General features: G+C 45.9%; 1 protein-coding gene and 1 pseudogene across 2 annotated transcripts in view; one reads left to right on the top strand and one right to left on the bottom strand.

The window, feature by feature from the left end:
* tusc3 (tumor suppressor candidate 3) overlaps positions 1–22314 on the top strand; it is a 754082-nt gene that overhangs the window by 729377 nt on the left and 2391 nt on the right. For both annotated transcript variants that reach the window (XM_078556286.1, XM_078556336.1), the window contains exon 9: positions 3072–3162. In XM_078556286.1, coding sequence (XP_078412412.1) covers positions 3072–3162 — 91 coding nt within the window. The remainder of the gene's footprint in view (positions 1–3071; positions 3163–22314) is intronic.
* On the bottom strand, positions 19835–22137 carry LOC144688722 (nucleophosmin-like; annotated as a pseudogene).

Below are 22314 nucleotides of genomic sequence, written 5' to 3' on the forward strand. Positions count from 1 at the left end.
AGCAGTAAACAGAAAGACTTTAATATGAAGAAATTTTAGTATAGCTTTTGCCTCTGATTTTTTAAAATCTGAAATGCATCTTATATAAATTTATGTTATTGAACAAAAGATTGGCGAATATGTTTAAAACTGAAATATTTGGTCAGATAAGGGATGTGACCATGATTATTCAAAATAGATATGTGGCATCAAGGAATTCCAGTAAAATGGAAGTGACGTGGAGGGAACTTCTAGGTGGTGGTGCTCCCATCTATCTGCTGCCCTTGTCCTTCTAGATGGTACTGGTCGTGGGTTTGGAAGGTGCTGTTGACGGAGCCTTGGTGAATTCCTGCATTGCATTTTGTAGATGGACACACTGCTGTTACTGTGCGTCAGTGATGGAGGGAGTGAATGTTTGCGGATGTGGTGCTAATCAAGCAGGCGTCTCTGTCCTGGACGGTGTTAAGCTTCTTGAGTGTTGTGGGAGCTGCACTCATTCAGGCAAGTGGGGAGTATACCATCACACTCCTGACTGACTTGTGCCTTGTAGATGGTGGATAGACTTTGGGGAGTCAGGAGGTGAGTTACTTGTCGCACGATTCCTAGCCTCTGACCTGCTCTGGATCCACAGTATTTATATGGCTAGAATAGTTCAGTTTCTGGTCAATGGTAACCCCAAGGATGTTTATAGTGGGGGATTCAGTGATGGTAATGCCATTGAACATCAAGAGGCGATGGTTGGATTCTCTCTTGTTGGAGATGGTCATTGCCTGACACTTGTGTGGCGCGAATGTTACTTGCTACTTATCAACCCAAGCCTGGATATTGCCTAGGTCTGTTGCATTTAGTCATGGACTGCTTCAGTATCTGAGGACTCATGAATGTTGCTGAACATCGTGCAATCATCAGTGAACATCCCCATTCAGACCTTATGATGGAAGGAAGGTCATTGATGAAGCAGCTGAAGATGTTTGGGCCGAGGACACTACCCTGAGGAATTCCTGCAGTAATGTCCTGGAGCTGAGATGACTGACCTCCAACAACCACAACCATCTTCCTTTGTGCTAGTTATGACTCCAACCAGCGGAGAGTTTTCCCCCAAATTCCCATTGACTCCAGTTTTGCTCGGACTCCTTGATGCCACACTCTGTCAAATGCGGCCTTGACGTCAAGGGCAGTCACTCTCACCTCACCTCAGAAGTTCAGCTCTTTTGTCCTTGTTTTAACCAAGGCTGTAATGAGGTCAGGAGCTAAGTGGCCCTGGCGGAACCCAAACTGGGTGTCAGTGAGCAGGTTATTGCTAAGCAAGTGCCACTTGATAGCACTGTTGATGACCCCTTCTATTACTTTACTGATGATGGAGAGTAGACTGATTGGGCAGTAATTGGCCGCATTAGATTTGTCCTGTTTTTTGTGTACAGGACATACCTTGGCAATTTTCCACATAGCCCGGTAGATGCCAGTGTTGTAGCTGTACTGGAACAGCTTGGCTAGGGACACGGCAAGCTATGGAGCACAAGTCTTCAGTACTAATTCTGGAATATTGTCAGGGCTCATAGCCTTTGCAGTATCGAGTGCCTTCAGCTGTTTCTTGATATCATGTGCAGTGAATCGAATTGGCTGAAGACTGGCATATGTGATACTGGGGACCTTCGGATGAGGCCGAGATGGATCATCCACTTGGCACTTTTGGTTAAAACTGTAGCAAATGCTTCAGCCTTATCTTTTGCACTGATGTGCTGGGCTCCTCCATCATTGAGCATGGGGATATTGGTGGAGCCACCTCCTTCAGTGAGTTGTTTAATTGTCCACCACCATTCATGATTGGATGTGGCAGGACTGCAGAGCTTAGATCTGATCCGTTGGTTGTAGGATAGCTTAGCTCTGTCTATCACTTGCTGCTTATGCTGTTTGACACGCAAGTAGTCCTGTGTTATAGCTTCACCAAGTTGACACCTCATTTTTAGGTATGCCTGGTGCTGCTCCTGGCATGCCCTCCTGCATTCTTCATTGAACCACGGTTGATCCCCTGGCTTGATGGTAATGGTAGAGTGTGGGATATGCCGGTCCATGAGGTTACAGATTGTATTCAAGTACAATTTTGCTGCTGCTGATGGCCCACAGCACCTCATGGATGCCCAGTCTTGAGTTGCTAGATCTGTTTGAAATCTGTCCCATTTAGCACAGAGGTAGTGCCACACAACACGTGCGCAACCACCCATGTAGCACCAGTTAGGATGTAATCATGACCCCCTATACTACTTATGTTTCAATACAAGTGAGCAATCTCACTCAGGAATGCTTATGGAACAATTTCTACTGTTTTAGTAAGGAATGCTCTCCTAGGGGGTTAAATTGGCTAAGTCCACTCCAAAACAGATTGTGATACGCAAAGAGGATTGTATAAGATTTCAGGATGGTGTAGGCAGTACCTTGCCTCTCTGCCTTGTTCTCTTCCTTTAAGACCCTCTTCAAAACCACCTCTTTGACAAAACATTTGGTCTTCTTTGGTTCAGTGATTATAAAATTGTACATCTTCCAACTCCTCATTTGCTCATGGGGGACTTGCTGTTTAGTGTCAGTATGAGGCAGTTTAATGGGAGTTGTGTACTGCATCGCAACCTACATATTTATTGTTGGAATAGTGGTTAATGAAACATGAAACAACATTGCTGACCTCAATGAGCATCAAATCACTGTTCAACATTCTTTCCCCACCTACCAAAGGAAGTTTGTGTGTTTTGGAAGGAGGTGCTGCAACACCCACAAATTTGTAATGAAAGTTGTAATGTCTTGTTTTCTCATACATTAGAAACATCCATAACTCCAACTGAAATGGTGGCACAGAAACTTCCAAAAATAACAATGTTACAAGTTGCAAATGGGCTTGCTGCCATCCCATCTCATTTGAAAAGCACTTTTTGGCATTAAATCTTCCAGAACATTGCAAATAGTGGTTAATTGAATGCTGAGTAAAGCTGCTGAAGAAAACCAGCAGCATTGTCACCAAGTTGCACTTGAATGAGCATTTTTGAAGTTGCACTGAGTCACTTTGATGAATTCTGATGTGTTTTTCGGTCTGTTTCCTACAGTAATCTGCCTGGTGGGATTAGGTTTGGTGGTATTTTTCTTCAGTTTGCTGCTGTCAATATTCCGTTCCAAGTATCATGGGTATCCCTACAGGTAAGCTCAGTCATATCTTCTAATCTTAATCTACTCGCTTTGAGGTAGTTACAGATGACGATGAGTGAACACAACACATTTTGTCCATACTTGTTAAAGAAGCTATAATTCCTTAACTGTATCTGAGCAATTCTTTTCATCAACGCAAAAGAATTCCAAATAGAATATGACACAATGAAAATATGGTTAACCCTTTGTATCATGAGAGACTCATTATAAGTTTTAATATGTTTCTGAGTGAAAATGCATCTTCTAAAATTCATGGTGTTGCAAAAAATATATATATATTTTTTGGGTAAAGGCGAAGATCCAAGTTTTTGCAGGCTGCAGGTGAATTATAGGAAAGTGTTGTGGTGCAGATTTTTCTCTTTTCATGTTTGAACACAAAGGGTTGAATTTTAACTTGATAAAAATGGGCCAGTTTGGGTCGTTTTTGCGTTGTGGGGCGGGTGGGGGCGGGGGGGGTGGGGGGGTGGTGGCGGTGGCAAGGAGCGGAGTGGTTAAAACTGGCTCTAACCCACCCATTTTCCAATTTTAGCTGAGGCCAGATGGACGACCAACCTGATTCAACAAGGCAGGTTGGATCCATTAATCTGATAATGAGGCTGGAAGCCTCAATCTTATTCTATTTTTGAAGTTTAACAGCTGTCGGCCAGGTTTCCTGAGTGTCAGGTCTCTTGCCATGAGGCCTCCAACCTTCCTCCCCTCAGGCCCCTGGTCTCCCACCTGGAATTGGTTAACCCCTCTCCAATGACTGGCTCCCTGTCTGACTGGTGGCCCAGCCTGTCAACCAGGCTGAGCCTCTAGGCAGGGAACTAATCACTGACACCAGATTAAGTTCGACACTGCGTGTGGGAATCTGAATTGTTAGTTCCCTCCCAAAATTTCTTACTGGTCTGCTCCTTGCAGGTCAGGTCTGTAAAGTACTGCCCAAAGGATCAGCCAAGAACCTGAGGATAGAGGGAAAACAGGCAGAGGGATTGTAAAGTATGTTCAGTTTTCCATTCATTTAATTGAATGGACTGAACATCAAAGGTGCTCAATTGCGAGTGAATTTTTGATTTCAAAGGAAATCAGAATCTGGTGGTAAAATACATGGCTGATCTGCCACCACACATTTTTCACCCAGTGGTTAAAGTGAAAATTCACACCTATGGGCAGAATTTAACACTACCCCTCAGAGGCAAGTTTGGAGGAGGGTGGGTGTCAATTGATCAGGCAGGAGGGAGTGGGTTGTGCCCCCCGCCACTTTCCACCTTCACTCGAGGGCGGAAAGGCTCTCGGGTTTGCTTGTGGCTTGGGGGATGTTGTCACCAATCCTGCCACCAAGATTAAAGTCCACCCTCGGTGTGCAATTCTTCCCATCAAATCTTCCTGGGCTGAATTTCACAGTTGGCGTGCGGGGGTGAACCCGACATGCATGCGCGTAAAATGACGCGTTATGATATCGGGTGTGTGTCCCAATGTCACCACGTGCCATCGCGATACTTTGGAAGGCGGCCACGCTTTGAGTTCCGGGACGCACCCGCCATTAATTAAGGCCCTTGAGGCAGCAATTGACATCAAGTTTGCGCAGCCCGTACGATTTTCAGGGCATCACATGGGTGTAACAGGCAGGCGGGTAGGTAGGTCACATTTTTAAAAACCTCATCAATGGGCGAGATAAGAGGGCTGAGTGGGCTCGCTAATGGGGGTTGTTAGAACTTTAGCTTGTTACTTACTGCTGCTTGCTTGTGTGAACAGGACTTCATTTTGCTTCAGAACTGCTTTGACAGAAATAACAGGCTTCAGTTCAAGACTCTGGAGGATGGAGGAGTCATAACACTTGGGGCCTTCCAGGTATCGGCCTTCCCTTACCCTGGGAATGGGGATTGTGGTCTCTGCTGGAGGAACCTTCTCTGAGGAGGACGAGGGGCAGAAGGAGGAGGAGGAGGTCAGGAGTCCCTATTCATCCTCCAGGGCAGCCACCTGTGGGAGGACAGGTGCAGGCACAAGGAGCACAGGGCCAACAGGAAGTCCAAGGCGGAAGGGGCCGCAGAAGCTCCCAGTGTTTACAGGCAGTGATGCAGCTACCTCAATATGTCTGAGGTGCAATGCCGAAGGAGGCTCTGTCTCTCAAGGGAGACATGGACCTCCATCTGTCAGATGATTGGCTCTGAGATCAGCTCCAACTGTGTGGGCGGACACCCCATGACAGTGGTACTGAAAGTCATGGTGGCCCTCAACTTCTATGCCTCCGGCTCTTTCCAGGGCTCAGTGCGTGATCTTTGTGGATACTCCCAATCATACACTACCGCAGGGACAAGTCCAGCCAGGCAGAGCGAGCCAGAGGCTTTGCCACAATTGCTGGGTTCCCCCGCATCAAGGATGCAATCGATTGCACACATGTAGCCATCAAGGCGCCAGCAGGTGAGCCGGGATCCTTCGTCAACAGGAAGGGCTTCCACTCCATGAACGTGCAGATAGTGTGTGACCATAGGATGCAGATTCTGCAAGTCTGTGCAAGGTACCCAGGCAGCTCCCATGACGCTTACATCCTGAGACACTCCCAGGTGCCGGGGCTCTTCAGTGCTCCAGCCCAGCTGAATGGATGGCTGGTGGGTGACAAGGGCTATACCCTCAAAAGGTGGCTTATGACGCCTTTCCGCCATCCAAGAACAGAGGCTGAGCAGCAGTACAATAGGAGCCACGCCTCCATTAGAGAGAACCGTCGGTCTTCTTAAAATGTGCTTCCGATGCCTGGTCCATTCAGGGGGCGCACTGCAATACCCCCAGATCATGTGACACTGATAGTGGTTGTATGCTGCGCTCTCCACAATCTGGCGCTGGAAAGGGGGGAGGCAATTGAGGCAGATGTTGACGCAGCTGCTCTGGCAGCAGACAATAAGTCCAGTAGTGAGTCCGAGGATGAGCATGCTCAGGAGAATGCTGAGGGGATAGATGCCAACCTGGGCAACCTCCAGGGAGGCAGGGATACCTGGGAAGCTTTGATTTAACGCTCCTTCAGCTAGCCTACCAAAGATGAACCACCACCACATGCCAAGGCTGCAGGCTCCATACTCAATATCTGAGAGCAACATTTGCTCGGTCAACAACATGCGCTGTGTGCCATTTCAATAAAGCTCAATGACAAACAAGTCACTCATAACATAGTGGGTTCTCCTTCACCTGCAGAACTAATGAAGCACCCAGAGGCTTGTTGAGAACAAACATATTTAATGCTTTGCAGCTTGGCATACAGAAATCAAACTAAATTGAAAGGTGTGCAACATCCCACCAACTTAACAGTAACTTAAAAGTGGGGCAAAAGAAAACCACCGGTGATAACCCTGTGTTGTGCTGAAGGTGCTTTACGTTTACGCTTGTGAGTGCTACGTCTAGGTGCTCCCCTCTCGCTGGCACCGACATTGGACACAGCTTGCTCACTCTGCTGTCCTGTTTGCCTTGACAACCTTGGCGGGCGTCCTCTGGCCCGTGGAGCCTGTGCTGGCCGTGCCTGGGAGGGAGTGGCCAGATCCCCGGCTGGCATCTCCCCAGTCTCCGCAGCCTCATCAGATACGACGGTCACTGGCAGAGGAGCAGAGGAGCTGCTGCCCTAATCTGAAGCGCCGTGAGAGGAACCCGCAGAGAAGACAAGCAGCTTGTGCGCCAATGTCAGGTCGCTTTGGATCTCCCTGCTCACCATTGATGGATGGGCACCTTGCTGGGATACTGGGTGCCCAATCCATCTCCCACACTGACAATGACCGCCTGAGGTCAATGCCGATTTGAGTGCTTGCAGGTCTGAGTGCATCCCCAGGAAGCCCTGGTTGATCCCCTGGAGGAGCCTCTCCATGAGAGCCGACACTCTCTCCATGGAGGAGACAGTGCACTTGGTCATGAGGGTCATTGTATTGCTCATGCTCTGCTTAGACTTCTCTGTCACGGAGACCATGACAAGCATTCCCTCATAAGACCATAAGACACAGGAGCAGAAATTAGGCCATTCGGCCCATCGAGTCTGCTCCACCATTCAATCATGGCTGATAAGTTTCTCAACCCCATTCTCCCACCTTCTCCCCGTAACCTTTGATCCCCTTACCAATCAAGAACCTATCTAACCCGGTCTTAAATACACTCAATGACCTGGCCTCCACAGCCCTCTGTGGCAATGAATTCCATAGATTCACCACTCTCTGGCTAAAGAAGTTACTCCTCATCTCTGTTCTAAAAGGTCTTCCCTTTACTCTGAGGCTGTGCCCTCGGGTCCTAGTCTCTCCTATTAATGGAAACATCTTCCCCACCTCCATTCTATCCAGGCCTTTCAGTATTCTGTAAGTTTCAATCAGATCCCCCCTTATCCTTCTAAACTCCATCGAGTATAGACCCAGAGTCCTCAAACGTTCCTCATATGTTAAGCCTTTCATTCCTGGGATCATTCTCGTGAACCTCCTCTGGACCCTCTCCAGGGCCAGCACATCCTTCCTGAGATACGGGGCCGAAAATTGCTCACAATATTCTAAATGTGGTCTGACCAGAGCCTTATAAAGCCTCAGCAGCACATCCCTGCTTTTATATTCTAGTCCTCTCAAAATAAATGCCAACATTGCATTTGCCTTCCTAACTACCAACTCAACCTGCAAGTTAACCTTAAGAGAATCCTGGACTAGGACTCCCAAGTCCCTTTGCACTCCAGATTTCTGAATTCTCTCCCCATTTAGAAAATAGTCTATGCCTCTATTCTTCCCACCAAAGTGCATGACCTCACACTTCCCCACGTTGAATTCCATCTGCCACTTCTTTGCCCATTCTCCTAACCTGTCCAAATCCTTCTGCAGCCTCCCCGCCTCCTCAATAATACCTGTCCTTCCACCTATCTTTGTATCATCTGCAAACTTAGCCAGGATGCCCTCAGTTCCTTCATCTAGATCATTAATGTATAAAGTGAAAAGTTGTGGTCCCAACACTGACCCCTGCGGAACTCCACTAGTAACCGGCCACCATCCTGAGACGGACCCCCTTATCCCCACTCTGCCTCCTGCCAGACACCCAATCTTCTATCCATGCTAGTACCTTGCCTCTAACACCATGGGCTCTTATCTTACTGAGCAGCCTCCTGTACGGCACCTTGTCAACGGCTTTCTGGAAGTCCAAGTAGATAACATCCATTGGCTCTCCTTTGTCTAATCTACTCGTTACCCCCTCAAAGCATTCTAACAGATTTGTCAGACATGACCTCCCCTTGATGAAACCATGCTGACTTTGCCCGATTTTACCATGCACTTCCAAGTATTCTGAAATCTCATCCTTAATAATGGACTCTAAAATCTTACCAACAACCAAGGTCAGGCTAATCGGCCTGTAATTTCCCGTCTTTTGCCTCACTCCCTTCTTAAACAGGGTGGTTACATTAGCGATTTTCCAGTCCTCTGGGACCCTCCCTGGCTCCAGTAATTCCTGAAAGATCACCACTAACGCCTCCACTATCTCTTCAGCTATCTCCTTCAGAACACTGGGGAGTAATCCATCTGGTCCAGGTGATTTATCCATCTTCGGACCTTTCACTTTTCCTAGCACCTTCTCCTTGGTAATGGCCACCATACTCACCTCTGGCCCCCGACTCTCTTGAACTTTGGGGATGTCACTCGTGTCTTCCACTGTGAAGACTGACGCAAAGTACCTATTCAGTTCCTCCGCCATTTCTTTGTTCCCCTCTACTACTTCTCCAGCGTAATTTTCCAGTGGCCCAATGTCCACTTTTGCCTCTCTCTTACCCGTTATATATCTAAAAAAATTCTTGCAATCTTCTTTTATATTGCTGGCTAGTTTACCCTCATATTTAATCTTCTCCCTCCTTATTTCTTTTCTCGTTGTCCTCTGTTGGTCTTTGTAGGCTTCCCAATCCCCTGGTTTCCCACTGCTCTTCGCCACATTGTATGCTTTCTCTTTAGCTTTTATGCTGTCCCTGATTTCCCTTATCAGTCATGGTTGCCTCATCCTCCCTTTAGTATGCTTCTTCTTCCTTGGGATGAATTTTTGCTGTGTCTCCCAAATTACTCCCAGAAACTCCTGCCATTGCTGTTCCTGTTTTTCCTGCTAAGCTCATCTCCCAGTCAATTCAGGCCAGCTCCTCCCTCATGCCTCTGTAGTTGCCTTTATTCAACTGTAATACCGTTACATCTGATTCCAGCTTTTTCCTCTCAAATTGCAGAGTAAATTCTATCATATTATGGTCACTTCCTCCTAAGGGTTCCTTCACCTTAAGCTCCCTTATCAAATCTGCCTCATTACACATCACTAAATCTAGAATTGCCTGTTCCCTAGTGGGCTCCACCACAAGCTGCTCCAAAAAGCCATCTTGTAGACATTCCACAAATTCCTTTTCTTGGGATTCACTACCAACCTGATTTTCCCAGTCTACCTGCATATTGAAATCCCCATGATCACTGTAACCTTGCCTTTTTACACGCCTTTTCTATCTCCTGGTGTATCTTGTGCCCCACATCCTGACTACTGTTCGGAGGCCTGTACATAACTCCCATTATGGTTTTTTTACCTTTGCGGTTCCTCAACTCTACCCACACATATTCTACATCATCTGACCCTACATCATTTCTTGCTATCAATTTAATTTAATTTCTTACTAACAAAGCAACCCCACCCCCTCTGCCAACCTGCCTATCTTTTCGATAGGATGTATATCCTTGGATATTTAGCTCCCAGTCCTGATCCCCTTGCAGCCATGTCTCCGTAATGCCCACCACATCCTACCTGCCAATTTCAATCTGCGCCACAAGCTCATTTACCTTATTTCGTATACTGCGTGCATTCAGATACAACACCTTCAGTCCTATATTTCCCGTCCCCTTTCTCATTGTTGTCCCTTTATCGGATGTGCTTGAAGTTAGATTCCTAGCCCTTTCCAAACACTCTGTCCTATTTTGTGTTCTGGAGACTTTAATAGCCTCTCCTGGGCTCTCCTTTCTTTTCAGTTTTTTCAAAATTTTCCATGAAGTTGAATCCACCCCTCCACATGCTAACCTGCTGCTTTGATTCCCATTAGTCATACTTCTTGGAGTTTTACCCTTCCCTCCCCCCCAACTTTCTAGTTTAAAGTCCTGTTGACCACCCTATTTACCCTTTTCGCTAGAACATTGGTCCCAGATCGGTTCAGGTTGAGGCCGTCCCAACGGTACAGATCCCTCCTGTTCCAATACTGTTGCCAGTGCCCCACAAAATGGAACCCCTCTTTCCCGCACCACTCTTTTATCCACATGTTTACTTCCCTTATTCTTGCGTCCCTATGCCAATTTGCACGTAGCTCGGGTAGTAATCCGGAGATTATAACCCTTGAGGACCTGTTCTTTAATTTAGTTCCTAGTTCCTGATAATCCCCAAACAGGTCCTCTTTCCTAGTCTTATCTATGTTATTTGTCCCGACGTAGACCACAACAACTGGATCCTCCCCATCCCTCTCCAATATCCTTTCAAGCCGATTTGAGATGTCCCTCACCCTGGCACCGGGCAGGCAACATACCATGCGGGACTCTCGATCCTGCTTACAACGGAAGGTATCAATTCCCCTAATTATAGAATCCCCTACAACTACCACTTGTCTTTTTGCTCCCCCCTCTTGAATGGCCTCCTGTGCCACGGTGCCGTGGTCAGCTGGCTCATCCTGCCTACAACCCTCTTCCTCATCCATACAGGGAGCAAGTACCTCGTAGCTGTTGGACAAAGTCACGAGCTGAGGCTCCTCTGTTCCTGAACACAGGATCCCTCTACCTGCCTCACTTGCAGTCACACCCTGCTGACCCTGACCACTGACCGGACTTGAGGTACTCAATCTAGCGGGTGTGACCGCCTCCTGATACAAAGCGTCCAGGTAACTCTCCCCCTCCCAGATGTGCCGCAGCATCCGGAGCTCAGACTGCAGCTCATCAATTCTGAGCCGGAGGTTCTCCAGCAACCAACACTTGCTGCAGATGTGGTCACTGCAGCTCACAATGGGATCTGCCAGCTCCCACATCATACAGCTACAGCACATCACCTGCCCAGCCATCTCTACTTAGATAATTAATTAATTAGCTTTGCAGTGTTTTTTTTTTCAAATTTGGTGCAGATTTCCTACTAACCAATCAGGTCACAGCTTTCCAGTGATGTCACTTTTCCAGTTTTGGCTTCAGTTACTCTGTGCCCCGAGGTCACCGCTCCAGTGCTCCTCCCTCCGAGTCTGCTCCCTAAAGACAGGGCCTCGAATCCCCGAGGTAAGCTAGATTTATACTCACCGCACCGGTTCTCCTCCCTCCGAGTCTGCTCCCTGGAGACAAGGCCGCGAATACCCATGCTAAGCTAGATTTATACTCTCCGCTCCAGTGCTCCTCCCTCCGAGTCTGGTCCCTGGAGACAAGGCCGTGAATCCCCGAGGTAAGCTAGATTTATACTCACCGCTCCGGTGCTCCTCCCTCCGAGTCTCCTCCCAGGATTTACTCACCAATCAGCTGCTTTTTCTTTAAAATCCACTTTCAGAAGGCAGGTCTGGTGCACTCCTGAAGGTACTGCCTCTTGCTCTTTTTTTTAGGTTTGAGGAGGAGGGAGGGATGGAAAGACTACAGCAATGTAATGTTTGTGGCTATTCCGTTCTTTGACAGTGGGTCCTCCTCGATTTCCTCCTGAATCGCAGTGGCTGCGATGACTTCTCCCAGAATGCTTCAGTCACTTCTCACCAGCGCCCTCTGTTGGATCATGTATCTCTGCCAGATCCTCCCGCACACCCTGCTGGACTTCCAGCATCTGCTGCCTCAGGGATGACTCCAGAGGCTCATCATCAGCCACCGACTGAACATTTTCCTGGTCCCCAGCCGTCTCCGACTGCCAGCACCCTGGGCACTCTCTGCCTCTGCCTGCACCTCAAGTGAGTGTGAACTGCCCTCACTGCTGTGCACCGAGATACTAGCCGACGATCTTATTCCCACCAAGGTGCTGGTATGTGCTCTGGTGCCTGCCTAGCTGAGAGGATGTGACACTGGTGCGTTCATAGCATCTGTGCCCTCAGGGGTGAGCGGCTGTCCCTCTGCCTCCTGAGTCCAGGCATGCTGTGGTGAGCCTGAAAGGAAGAACAAGGACACTTGATTAGTTGAAGTTGTTACACTGTTAATGTGCATGCCTGGCACCTGGATCAGGATGCCATCATCTTTCCACTATCAATGGGTATCCAGTGTTGGAGGCTGAAATCAATATACAGTCAACAGTGGAATGGTTGCACTGACAGACATTGTGACCTCGGTGCACGGCACTCTTACCTCCCAGCGGCACCCCAACCTCACCGCGGCCGGTTGACGGCATGGCGCCTCTCCAGCTCCAGTGCATCCTGCTCATATCTGGTGAGGATCAGAAGGTGGGGCTGCCCTCTGCAGTCTGCAGCCACTCAGCATTATTGTGTGCTGTCTTCTCCTGAAAGGGAGAGAGGAGCATTGATTAGTCCACCCTGTACCTGCATTGCCATTGCAGCCTTGCTGCCCCCACCTGTGGAAACCTTGCAGGGCTCATCCGATTCGTTACCCTGGAGCCACAATACACTCATTCCAAGCAGCCAGGGCTGACCCACTTGCCCAGAGGCTGCCTCCATCGCATTTGTCACTCACACTCTAAGTACTTCCAAACCCACGACCACTACCACCTAGAAGGTCAAGGACAGCAGGTAGATGGGAACACCGCCACCTGGAAGTTCCCCTCCAAGCCACTCAGCATCCTGACTTGGAAATTTCTCGCCGTTCCTTCACTGTCGCTGGGTCCAAATCCTGGAATTTGCCCCCTAAGAGCACTGTGGGCGTACCTACACCACATGGACTGCAGCGGTTCTCACAGCCAACTAGGGATGGGCAATAAATGCTGGCCCAGCCAGCAAAGCCCACATCCCAGGAATGAATGAATAAAAAAAACAGAATTCTGAGGTGCAGCGGGGTGGGGTGGTGCGGCAACCTAACTGCTATGCTAAGTGACCCATGCCAACACAGTACTCACCCTTCCCGATCGCAGGAGGTCATTAAACCGCTTGTGACACTGCACCCGTGTGCGTCTCACCACATCATGGGAGCTGACCCGTGATGCCACCTCCACCCAGGCATGTTTGGTTAAGCGGGGGGCCTCCTCCTTCTGTCCCTTTGGACAGGGATGTCCCGGCGTGCTGCCACCTCCTCGAGGGCAGCGAGGCACTCATCAGAAAACCTCGGGGCCGACTGCCCCACCGACCTGCCATCCCGTCTGGCCTTCTCTCCAACAACGTTATCCATTGCAGATGACCAAAGTCAATGGCAGCCTTAGTACAGCTGCTTGCGCCGTTTTTAAATAGGCTGCTGAATCATCATTGGACCCGGCGGACATTGGCCTCTAGCTGCTACACGCCCCTTCCCGCTGGTCTTGGGAGCCGCAACTTACGCTGGGTGGGCCTTAATTGGCGCGCACCTGATCATGAGCGATGGTTGGATTCCCGACTGCCCTGCCCGCTCCTGCCGAGCCCACCCGCCAACTGAAAAATTCTGACCCCTGTGTATATACTGCCTAGATATCTTTTTTACGTCCAAGCATAATAAGATGGCATTTGCTCCAGTTATTTTACACACAACAAGTAACATTGAATATCATCTGTCTCTTTAAATCATGCTTAATACATTTATAAGTAAATGAAGAGGGCATTCATTAAAGCGCAAACATCCACCACGCTGTGTTAACTCAACATTATTACAATTACGCAGTTCTTCCTTCTGGCTTTTCCCTATCTGGTTAATGCTCTGTAACAACAAAGCTGATACAAGAAATATTTTAATTAAGAGCTTCTGTCTTAGTGAGAAGGCTTCAGATCAACCCATATACAACAACCTGCTCTGAAAACTCTGCTCACATTTTGACAGCTGTGATAAATTGCACCACAGCAGCTGAGATAATCCAAAACATTCTGAAACAATCAATAACATTCTAAATAAAACAACATGCAACAGAAGATCCACCTAATTCCTGAGATGGCAGGATTGTCTTATCAGGAGACATTGGGCCGACTAGGCCTTTATTCACTGGATTTTGGAAGATTGAGAGGAGATCTCATTGAAACATATAAAATTCTGACAGGGCTGAACAAAGTGGATGCAGGACTGATATTTCCTCTGGCTGGGGGGTCTAGAACAAGGGATCACAGTCTCAGGATATGGGGTAGACTACTTTGGACTGAGATGGGCAGAAACATCTTCACTCAGTGGGTGGTGAACCAATGGAATTCTCTACCACAGAAGGCTGTTGCGGCCAAGTCACTGAATATATTTGAGAAGGAAATAGATTGATTTCTGGACTGTAAAAGCATTGAAATTGAGGATCAGCCATGATCATATTGAATGGCAGAGCAGGCTTGAAGGACCGAATAACCTACTCCCGCTCCCATTTTCTATGTTTCTATTCTAAATAAAAAGTCAATTTTACCTATCTCTCAATGTTAAGGTATCCTTCAAAAAATTCCATCCGGATCTGGCACTTTGCCAAAAGCTAATCAGTCCTCCCTCAGGCTATACCATATCAGTGTACCAAATTGCGTTGAAATCCTTCCATTAATTTTTAAGATATATTGTTAACAGACAAACAAACAGGGACTAAAACATTGCCCCTGCCTACCTTCAGTGATAAAAGTAATAACATTTTATCAATTGGTTTCTCAAACTATTAGCTTAGCTTCTTCCTTGAACAGAGGGCCGAACAATCCCCATCCACCACTACTCTCCTCCGTCTGGCTGAACTTGTTCTCACATTGAACAATTTCTCCTTTAACTCCTCTCACTTCCTCCAAATAAAAGGTGTGGCTATGGGTACCCGCATGGGCCCCAGCTATGCCTGTCTCTTTATGGGGTATGTGGAACATTCCTTGTTCCAGTCCTACTCCGGCCCCCTCCCACAACTCTTTCTCCGGTACATCGATGATTTTTCTTTTCCCACTTATTTCCATTATTTTTAAATCTGTAATGCCCTGTCAGTCTTTCCACCCCACCCCCACTAGAGCTGTACCTTGAGTGACCTGCCATCCATTCTTAATTAGCACATTTTCTTTGATAATATCACCACCTTCAACACCTCTTTGTTCCTTTTGTCTGTGACATCTTTTGATTATCTGCTCCTATCACTGCTTGCTTGTCCCTACAACCACACCCCCCACCCCCAACTTCTCTCCCCCCACTTTAAACCAGCTTATATTTCACCCCTCTCCTAACTTTACTCAGTTTTGCTGAAGGGTCATGAGGACTCGAAACGTCAACTCTTTTCTTCTCCACCGATGCTGCCAGACCTGCTGAGTTTTTCCAGGTAATTCTGTTTTTGTTCTCAAACTATTAGTCTACTTAGCCATTTGGTTGCTGCCCATTGTATTCTGTTGATCTTTTGTCCTGCATATAACCATCCATTGTTAAGTTCCCTGTGGAGGCTGATAACTTTTAAAAATATATTTGAGTTTTCAGTAATTGACTGGCAGGATCATACAACAAGATTTCAAGTTTTAAGACTTTTACTGCAACAAACTCAAAACAAGCATGAAACACTATTTTTGTAGGCAACTTAAACTCTAGACTACAGAAAAGTTTCCCCCATTTAACTTTTAAAATGAACAAAAATCCCCCACCACAGTTATCCTTTACTCTGTCCCTTAAGTGGACACGTCGTTCTCCAGGAACCAATCCACAGCCATTCTCAGCTCCCAATGGCTTGCTTCCTTTTTCCTTTTCCAGCTGGATAACCTCTAATCCCAAACTGACTTTTACAGTGAATGTTACCCTGGAAATCCCTCTCTCTAGCGAAAGGGAGATGAATCTTCCAGCCTCATTTAAATCCTCACGATCTTGATCTTTTCAATCCAGGCACAAGCTCCCACCCACATTCTGTATGGTGAACAATAGAGACTGGCTGCCTCTATCTCTGATCTTCTCTATCCCTCTTTCCCTCAGACTCATGCAGACTGACTTGTCTGTGAGGTTGAGGAATATCTTGAGAAAACACTGTAAGCCGATACTACAATGGCTTTCTATGACCTGTTCCCCTCTCAACATCCATCTCCATGGCAAAATGAATCACATGGGCCTTGTGTCCAGGTAGAAATGCTAATTGGCTATCCTTCTAAATCCCCAACTCTATTCTATCTTGGAATTAAATAGACAATTTTAAGTGTGACCGTTCATAAAACCTGATGTTCCTAACACCCTGCTGTGAAACTTGAAGACTAACAGTCTACCCACAGTCATCACAGATGCTCTTGCCATTGACTACAGGTGTAAACATCTTCCCAGTAAAACAACCTTAGTCTCTGTTTAACAACCAAGCCACCCAAGCTTGTTGTCAGGCAAAGTTCACAGCAGGTCACAAGATCCCTTCATTTCTCCATTTTACGCTAAATTAAACAGACAGTCTCAAAACATAACGAACATATGAACAAGGAGCAGTAGAAGACTATTCAGCCCCTCAAGCCTGCTCCGCCATTTAATAAGATCATGGCTGATCTGATAGTAATCTAAAATCTGCATCCTGTCCACCCCTGATAACCTATGACCCCTTACCAAGAATCTATCCACCTCTGCCTTAAAAATATTCAGACTCTGCTTCCACCACCTTTTCAGGAAGAGAGTTCCAAAAACTCACGATCTTCTGAGTGAAAAAAATTCACCTGATCTCTGTTTTAAATGGGTGACCCCTTATTTTTAAATAGTGAGCCCTAGTTATAGATTCTTCCAGAAGAGGAAACATCCTCTCCACATCCACCCTGTCAAGCCCCTCAGGATCTTATATGTTTCAATCAAGTCGCCTCTTACTCTTCTAAACTTCAGTGGATACAAGCCTAGTCTGTCCAACCTTTCCTTATAAGACAACCTACTTATTCCAGGTATTAGTCTGGTAAACCTTCTCTGAACAGCTTCCAACTTTAATTATCTTAACTATAACTATTTTATAAACTTCATATTTGGAACACGATCAGTCTTTTTTTGTTTGCCCTTCTGTCTTTGCTTCTGCAGCTACCTTTCTGTTTGTCTTATTGTAAAAGAGCTTCATTATAGAAATGAGGTGAGTGTGTCTACCCATGATATCAAGATAGCACTTGACCGAGTGTGGCATCAGGAAGCCCTAGTAAAATTGAATGGAAATTTGAATATTAAAACAGAAATCAGGAGAAAATCCTTTACTGCTGGAGTCATAACTAGCACTAAGGAAGATGGTTGTGATTGTTGGAGGCCAATCATCTCGGCCTAGGACACTGCGGCAGGGCTCCCTCAAGGTAGTTTCCTAGAACTAACCACCTCAGCTTTTTCATCTGTGACCATCCCTCCATCATAAGCTCAGCATCAGGGATGTTCGCTGATGCTTGCTGAAGGCTTGGACTGCTGAGTAGTAAGTAACATTTGCATCACAAACATGCCAAGCAATAACCATCTCTAAGAAGAGAGTCTAACCATTTCCCCATTACATTCAAAACCACTACCATCATCATTACAACATCACTCAATCCCTGCCATCTGCATTCTGGTGATCACCATTAACCAGAAACTTAATGGGACCAGTCACCTAAATACTGTTGCTACAAGTGCAGATTAGAAGTTAGCTATTCTGTGGTGAATGACTCGCCTCCTGACTCCCCCAAGTCTTCCTACCAAGGCACAAGTCAGGAGCATGCTAGAATAATCTCCATTTTTCTAGCTGATTGCAGCTCCAACAACTGAATCTCATCACCATCCCAGACAAAGCAGCATGCTTCATCGGCAACCCGTCTACCACTTTAAACACTAACTCCTTCCACCACAGTGGCAGCAGTGCATACCATAAACAAGTTGCACTGGAGCAGCACGCCAAGCAGCTACTTCCGAACCTGTGACTTCTACCACCTAAAAGAATAAGGGCAACAGATGGTGGGAATACCACCACCTGCATGTTCCCCTGCAAGTCATACACCACCCTGACTTGGGAATATTTCACTGTTCCTTTGTCATCGCTGGGTCAATATCCTGCAAATCCCTATCTAATAGCACTGTGGAGTACTTCCATCACACAGACTGCAACAATTCAAGATGGTGTTTCACCAGAACTTTCCTGAGGGCAATTAGGGATGGGCAATAAATGCTGGCCTAGCCAGTGATGCCCACATCCCATGAATGAATTTAAAAAAAAATGTTACTTTCATTGAACCACTGTAGAGGAGGAATATTCAACTTGAAACATTCAGATTGGGAGAGATATATAATGTGTGATTGAATCAATATAGACCATTTTACACTATCATTCACAATCAAAATTACCCCCAAAGACTGAACAAAGAATGTCTTTTTACTGGATGCCACAGCTGAGCTTAGAGTAATAATGGCAGGGCGAAAGTGATAACGTAGTGAAAGGGAAGCTACACACATACTGATATATTCTATTTATATCAAGCTTTTTATTACTAATAAAGTACAACTGTGGGATGTAAACTATACAAAAAATAATGTTTTAAAAATTGCAGCAGTTGCAAGCAAACTAATTAATTTGGGTACAGGCCAAATGTAAATGGCAATTTGATACCATTGCCTTGATCACCCGTCTCACTGAATAATATTTGTTAATACATAAGGTGTGTTTAAAAAGATAAGAAAACGCAAATACACTCTGTATGCCCATAAGCAAGACCAAACTACGCCAGGAGCAACTTCACCTATGCATTAACGTATTTATATCAGGCATATTATATGTTACTAAAATCCTAGTATTGCCCAGATCTCCCGGTTTCCGGATAGTCGGACACCAGAGGTACTCAAAAATATACCCCTCGGAAGTCCCAATCATCCTCGGTACTTACCCAGAAGGTTTAAGCTTCCAGCTGCCGGTTTTACCCTGCTAGGATTGCTACGTGATTGGCCAGAACCACACAGACTTGGGATGTTTGTCCTTTACTTACCCTAGTTTTTGCACGGATTTACTTAGATTTTCATAGCAGGTATAACACCAGCAAAACTCTAAACCAATCAGCTGGAGTGTCAAACCACTCCAGAACCCACAGCAATGTTCACCTCCCCCACTTCCCAACAGTGTTCACCCTCCTCCCCCAACAGTGCAGTGCTCACCCTCTCCCGCACCTCAGACAGTGTTCAACCCCACCCCTCTGGCACAGTGCTCACCCCGTCCCGTCGGTGGAGGGGTGTTGACAGGCATCAAAGGTTAAGAGGCCGGTGTCAGGGGTGGGGAACCTGTTTCTTATCATGGGCTATCCACGCCTAGACAAAATCAGTCGCGGGCCATACACATACATAAAAGTCAACTCTTTTTTTAAGAGAGAATACAGAAACGTTCAACTCACCCGCTGTTTTAATGCAACGGCTGAATTTGAATGTTATATTGTTAAATATTATTATTGTAATTTAGTTGATGCTTCTATCCAAAGCAAATTCTTAGGGATGATAATAAATACTACTTTCAAGGCGCTACTGTCATAGGTCTATATTTTTAGAATTCTTGCTGCGGGCTAGATGAAATTATGCCCACGGTCCATAGGTTCCCCACCACTGCATTATATAGATCCTTTGTAAACGAAACTAATTTTTTTAAACATGAAACAGATGTATAGACAGAATAGAATTTCCACAGTAAGTTTGAGCTAATTCTTAGTGGGGTCGTAAAATGTGGCAAACCCATCAAAAGTCCAATGACTTCAGCGGGACCGGAAAATCCCACCGGCAGGAGGGGCCATAATTTGCCTCCATGCCCAAACTTCTTTGATAACCTTTGGGTCCTTTATGTGAAATTGTGTTTAATATAGTTTATAAATTCTGGCTCCAACTTTGGCAAGTCAATAGCTTTTTCCATTGAATTCTTCAATTTTTCCTTAAAGTCTCCAGCAGTCAATGGTATTGTCAAGGTCCTTGTGTTTACGGCTGAGTTTCATGTTGTATTCTGGTGTCTTTGGCAGCTTGTTAGCTCCAGGTGTGGATTTGGTGGGTGTTGTGCCATTTTAGTTTGGATTCCCCTTTGGTTTAGAGTCACCCTTGAATGGAGTTTTCTGCTGAAGATTTTTTACAGGAGTCACTGTCTCCTTGTCATCATCATCATCTTCATCATCCTCTTCACCATTGTCTTCCATTTTTTCCTACATTACTTTAGCTGCCCTGGCAGCTGGTCATTTTGCTGCTTGTTTTGGCATGGCATTCTTCAGCATGCTGTCACCCTCTTCACCAAATCCCAAATTATCATCATTCAATGCAATTCGGCATACTGATGTATACAAAACTTGCTCCAGATATGAGTCTGAACTGGACAGGTGGTGCAATTTTAAATCCTCCCAAGCTAAATGTAGGCTGTACTAACAACTTCAGAGCTGCCAATGTCACCTTTGCGCATTTACCTTCAAAATGTAAACCTTCTGCTTCTATCAAGTACCCTTAAGTCATCACTTGCATCAATGCCAAGACAAAGCATCCTCAAAGAAAGCTGATGCTCAGAGTCTTTGTCGTCAACATCCATCTTGAATTCTTTTTCATCTGTCTTGAGCTCACAATTGAACTGGTCACAGGAGTGCTGCACTCCCTAAATTGCAATCCTCAATTTGCTCTTGTATGAACTTTATGTAGTATAGCCCGATCTGCAGAGCTCAGTGCCCTGAGTGCTGATTATCAAGCAATGGAGCTACCTCATGATACACCAGCAAATTCAAATGAGCTGAAATTGCCATCAAACAGCCAGGGTCTGTGGCAGTAAGGTCAAATGCATGTGTGCCATCCGATATATGCTGAGGTGAGGAAAGGGGGAGGATGGAAAATTATCCCATTGCTTTATATAATGTTGTTTGTGAAAGGATTCAGGATATGTGAATGGCAATTTTTCTGCTTAATTACTACTGTTAGGGCCTAGCAATTGCATTCCCTAATCCATCATGGCCACACAATAAAATGCATGAGTAACACAACTATTAAAAAGCTGCTATCAAGGCATTCAACCTGCTATATGTCAAAACAACTGCTTATTTAAATGCAGGCATTTCAAAAGGTCATTCTATAAAAACACCACGGGTTGTCTCTCTTCTGCATTCATTTTAGTTAATGACATTCATCATCTGTTATCATTTTCATAACCCTAATGCCATTTACACTGCAGAACTGAAGCCCTGAACTTAAGTTGATCCTTTTTTTCCAGCTGTTTGTTCCACATGTCAGCATCCTAGGGATGATTAAGATATGAACTGCTATTATTCCTCACAGACTAAATCCCAAAAGTGGTTCATATGAAGTAAATGAAAAGCTAGAGAAGGAAAACAGACACTTATCATGTTTCAGCTGCCTTTTTTTTTACGAGCGGTATAATATATGGCCTGTATTTGAAAGAACTGTGTTTTATAATGGCGCTTAAAACAGCAACATCTAGAGAAATTCACCGAAACAACCAGCCTCTTTGTAGCTTGCACAGTCTTTAAATAGTAAAACCTGTTTGCACAAAAGACTGTAGGCCGTGATTTAGACAAGCACTGTTGTACGCTGATTGAAGTCTTACTCTTAAAATGCATGGGAATGTCCAATATCAAAGATTTAATAATTTTTTAAAAATGCAATACCTTACAGCCCATCCCTCTGGTCTTCATATGGACAGCCAGTGTAATGGAAAATCAGCTCCTGCTTCCTATCTGAAGCAGCAGCAGAATTGTACTCAAACACAATCTGTAACCTCATGGGCCAGCATATCTCCTACTCGACATTACCATCAAGCCAGGGGATCAACCCTGGTTCAATGAGGAATGCTGGAGGGCATGCCAGGAGCAGCACCAGGCATACCTAAACCCGGTGAAGCTATAACACAGGACTACTTGCATTCTAAACAGTATAAGCAGCAAGTGATAGACAGAGCTAAGCGATCCCACAACCAACGGATCAGATCTAAGCTCTGCAGTCCTACCACACCCAGTCATGAATGGTGGTGGACAATGAAACAACATACTGGAGGAGCAAGTTCCACAAATATCCCCATCCTCAATGATGAAGGAACCCAGCACATCAGTGCAAAAGATAAGACCGAAGCCTTATTTGCGACAATCTTCAGCCAGAAGTGCCGAGTGGATGATCCATCTTGGCCTCCTCCAGAGGTCCCCAGCATCACAGATGCCGGTCTTCAGCCAATTGAATTCATTCCACGTGATAACAAGAA

Source organism: Cetorhinus maximus, chromosome 1 (assembly GCF_964194155.1).
Source record: "Cetorhinus maximus chromosome 1, sCetMax3.hap1.1, whole genome shotgun sequence".
Classification (NCBI taxonomy): domain Eukaryota; kingdom Metazoa; phylum Chordata; class Chondrichthyes; order Lamniformes; family Cetorhinidae; genus Cetorhinus; species Cetorhinus maximus.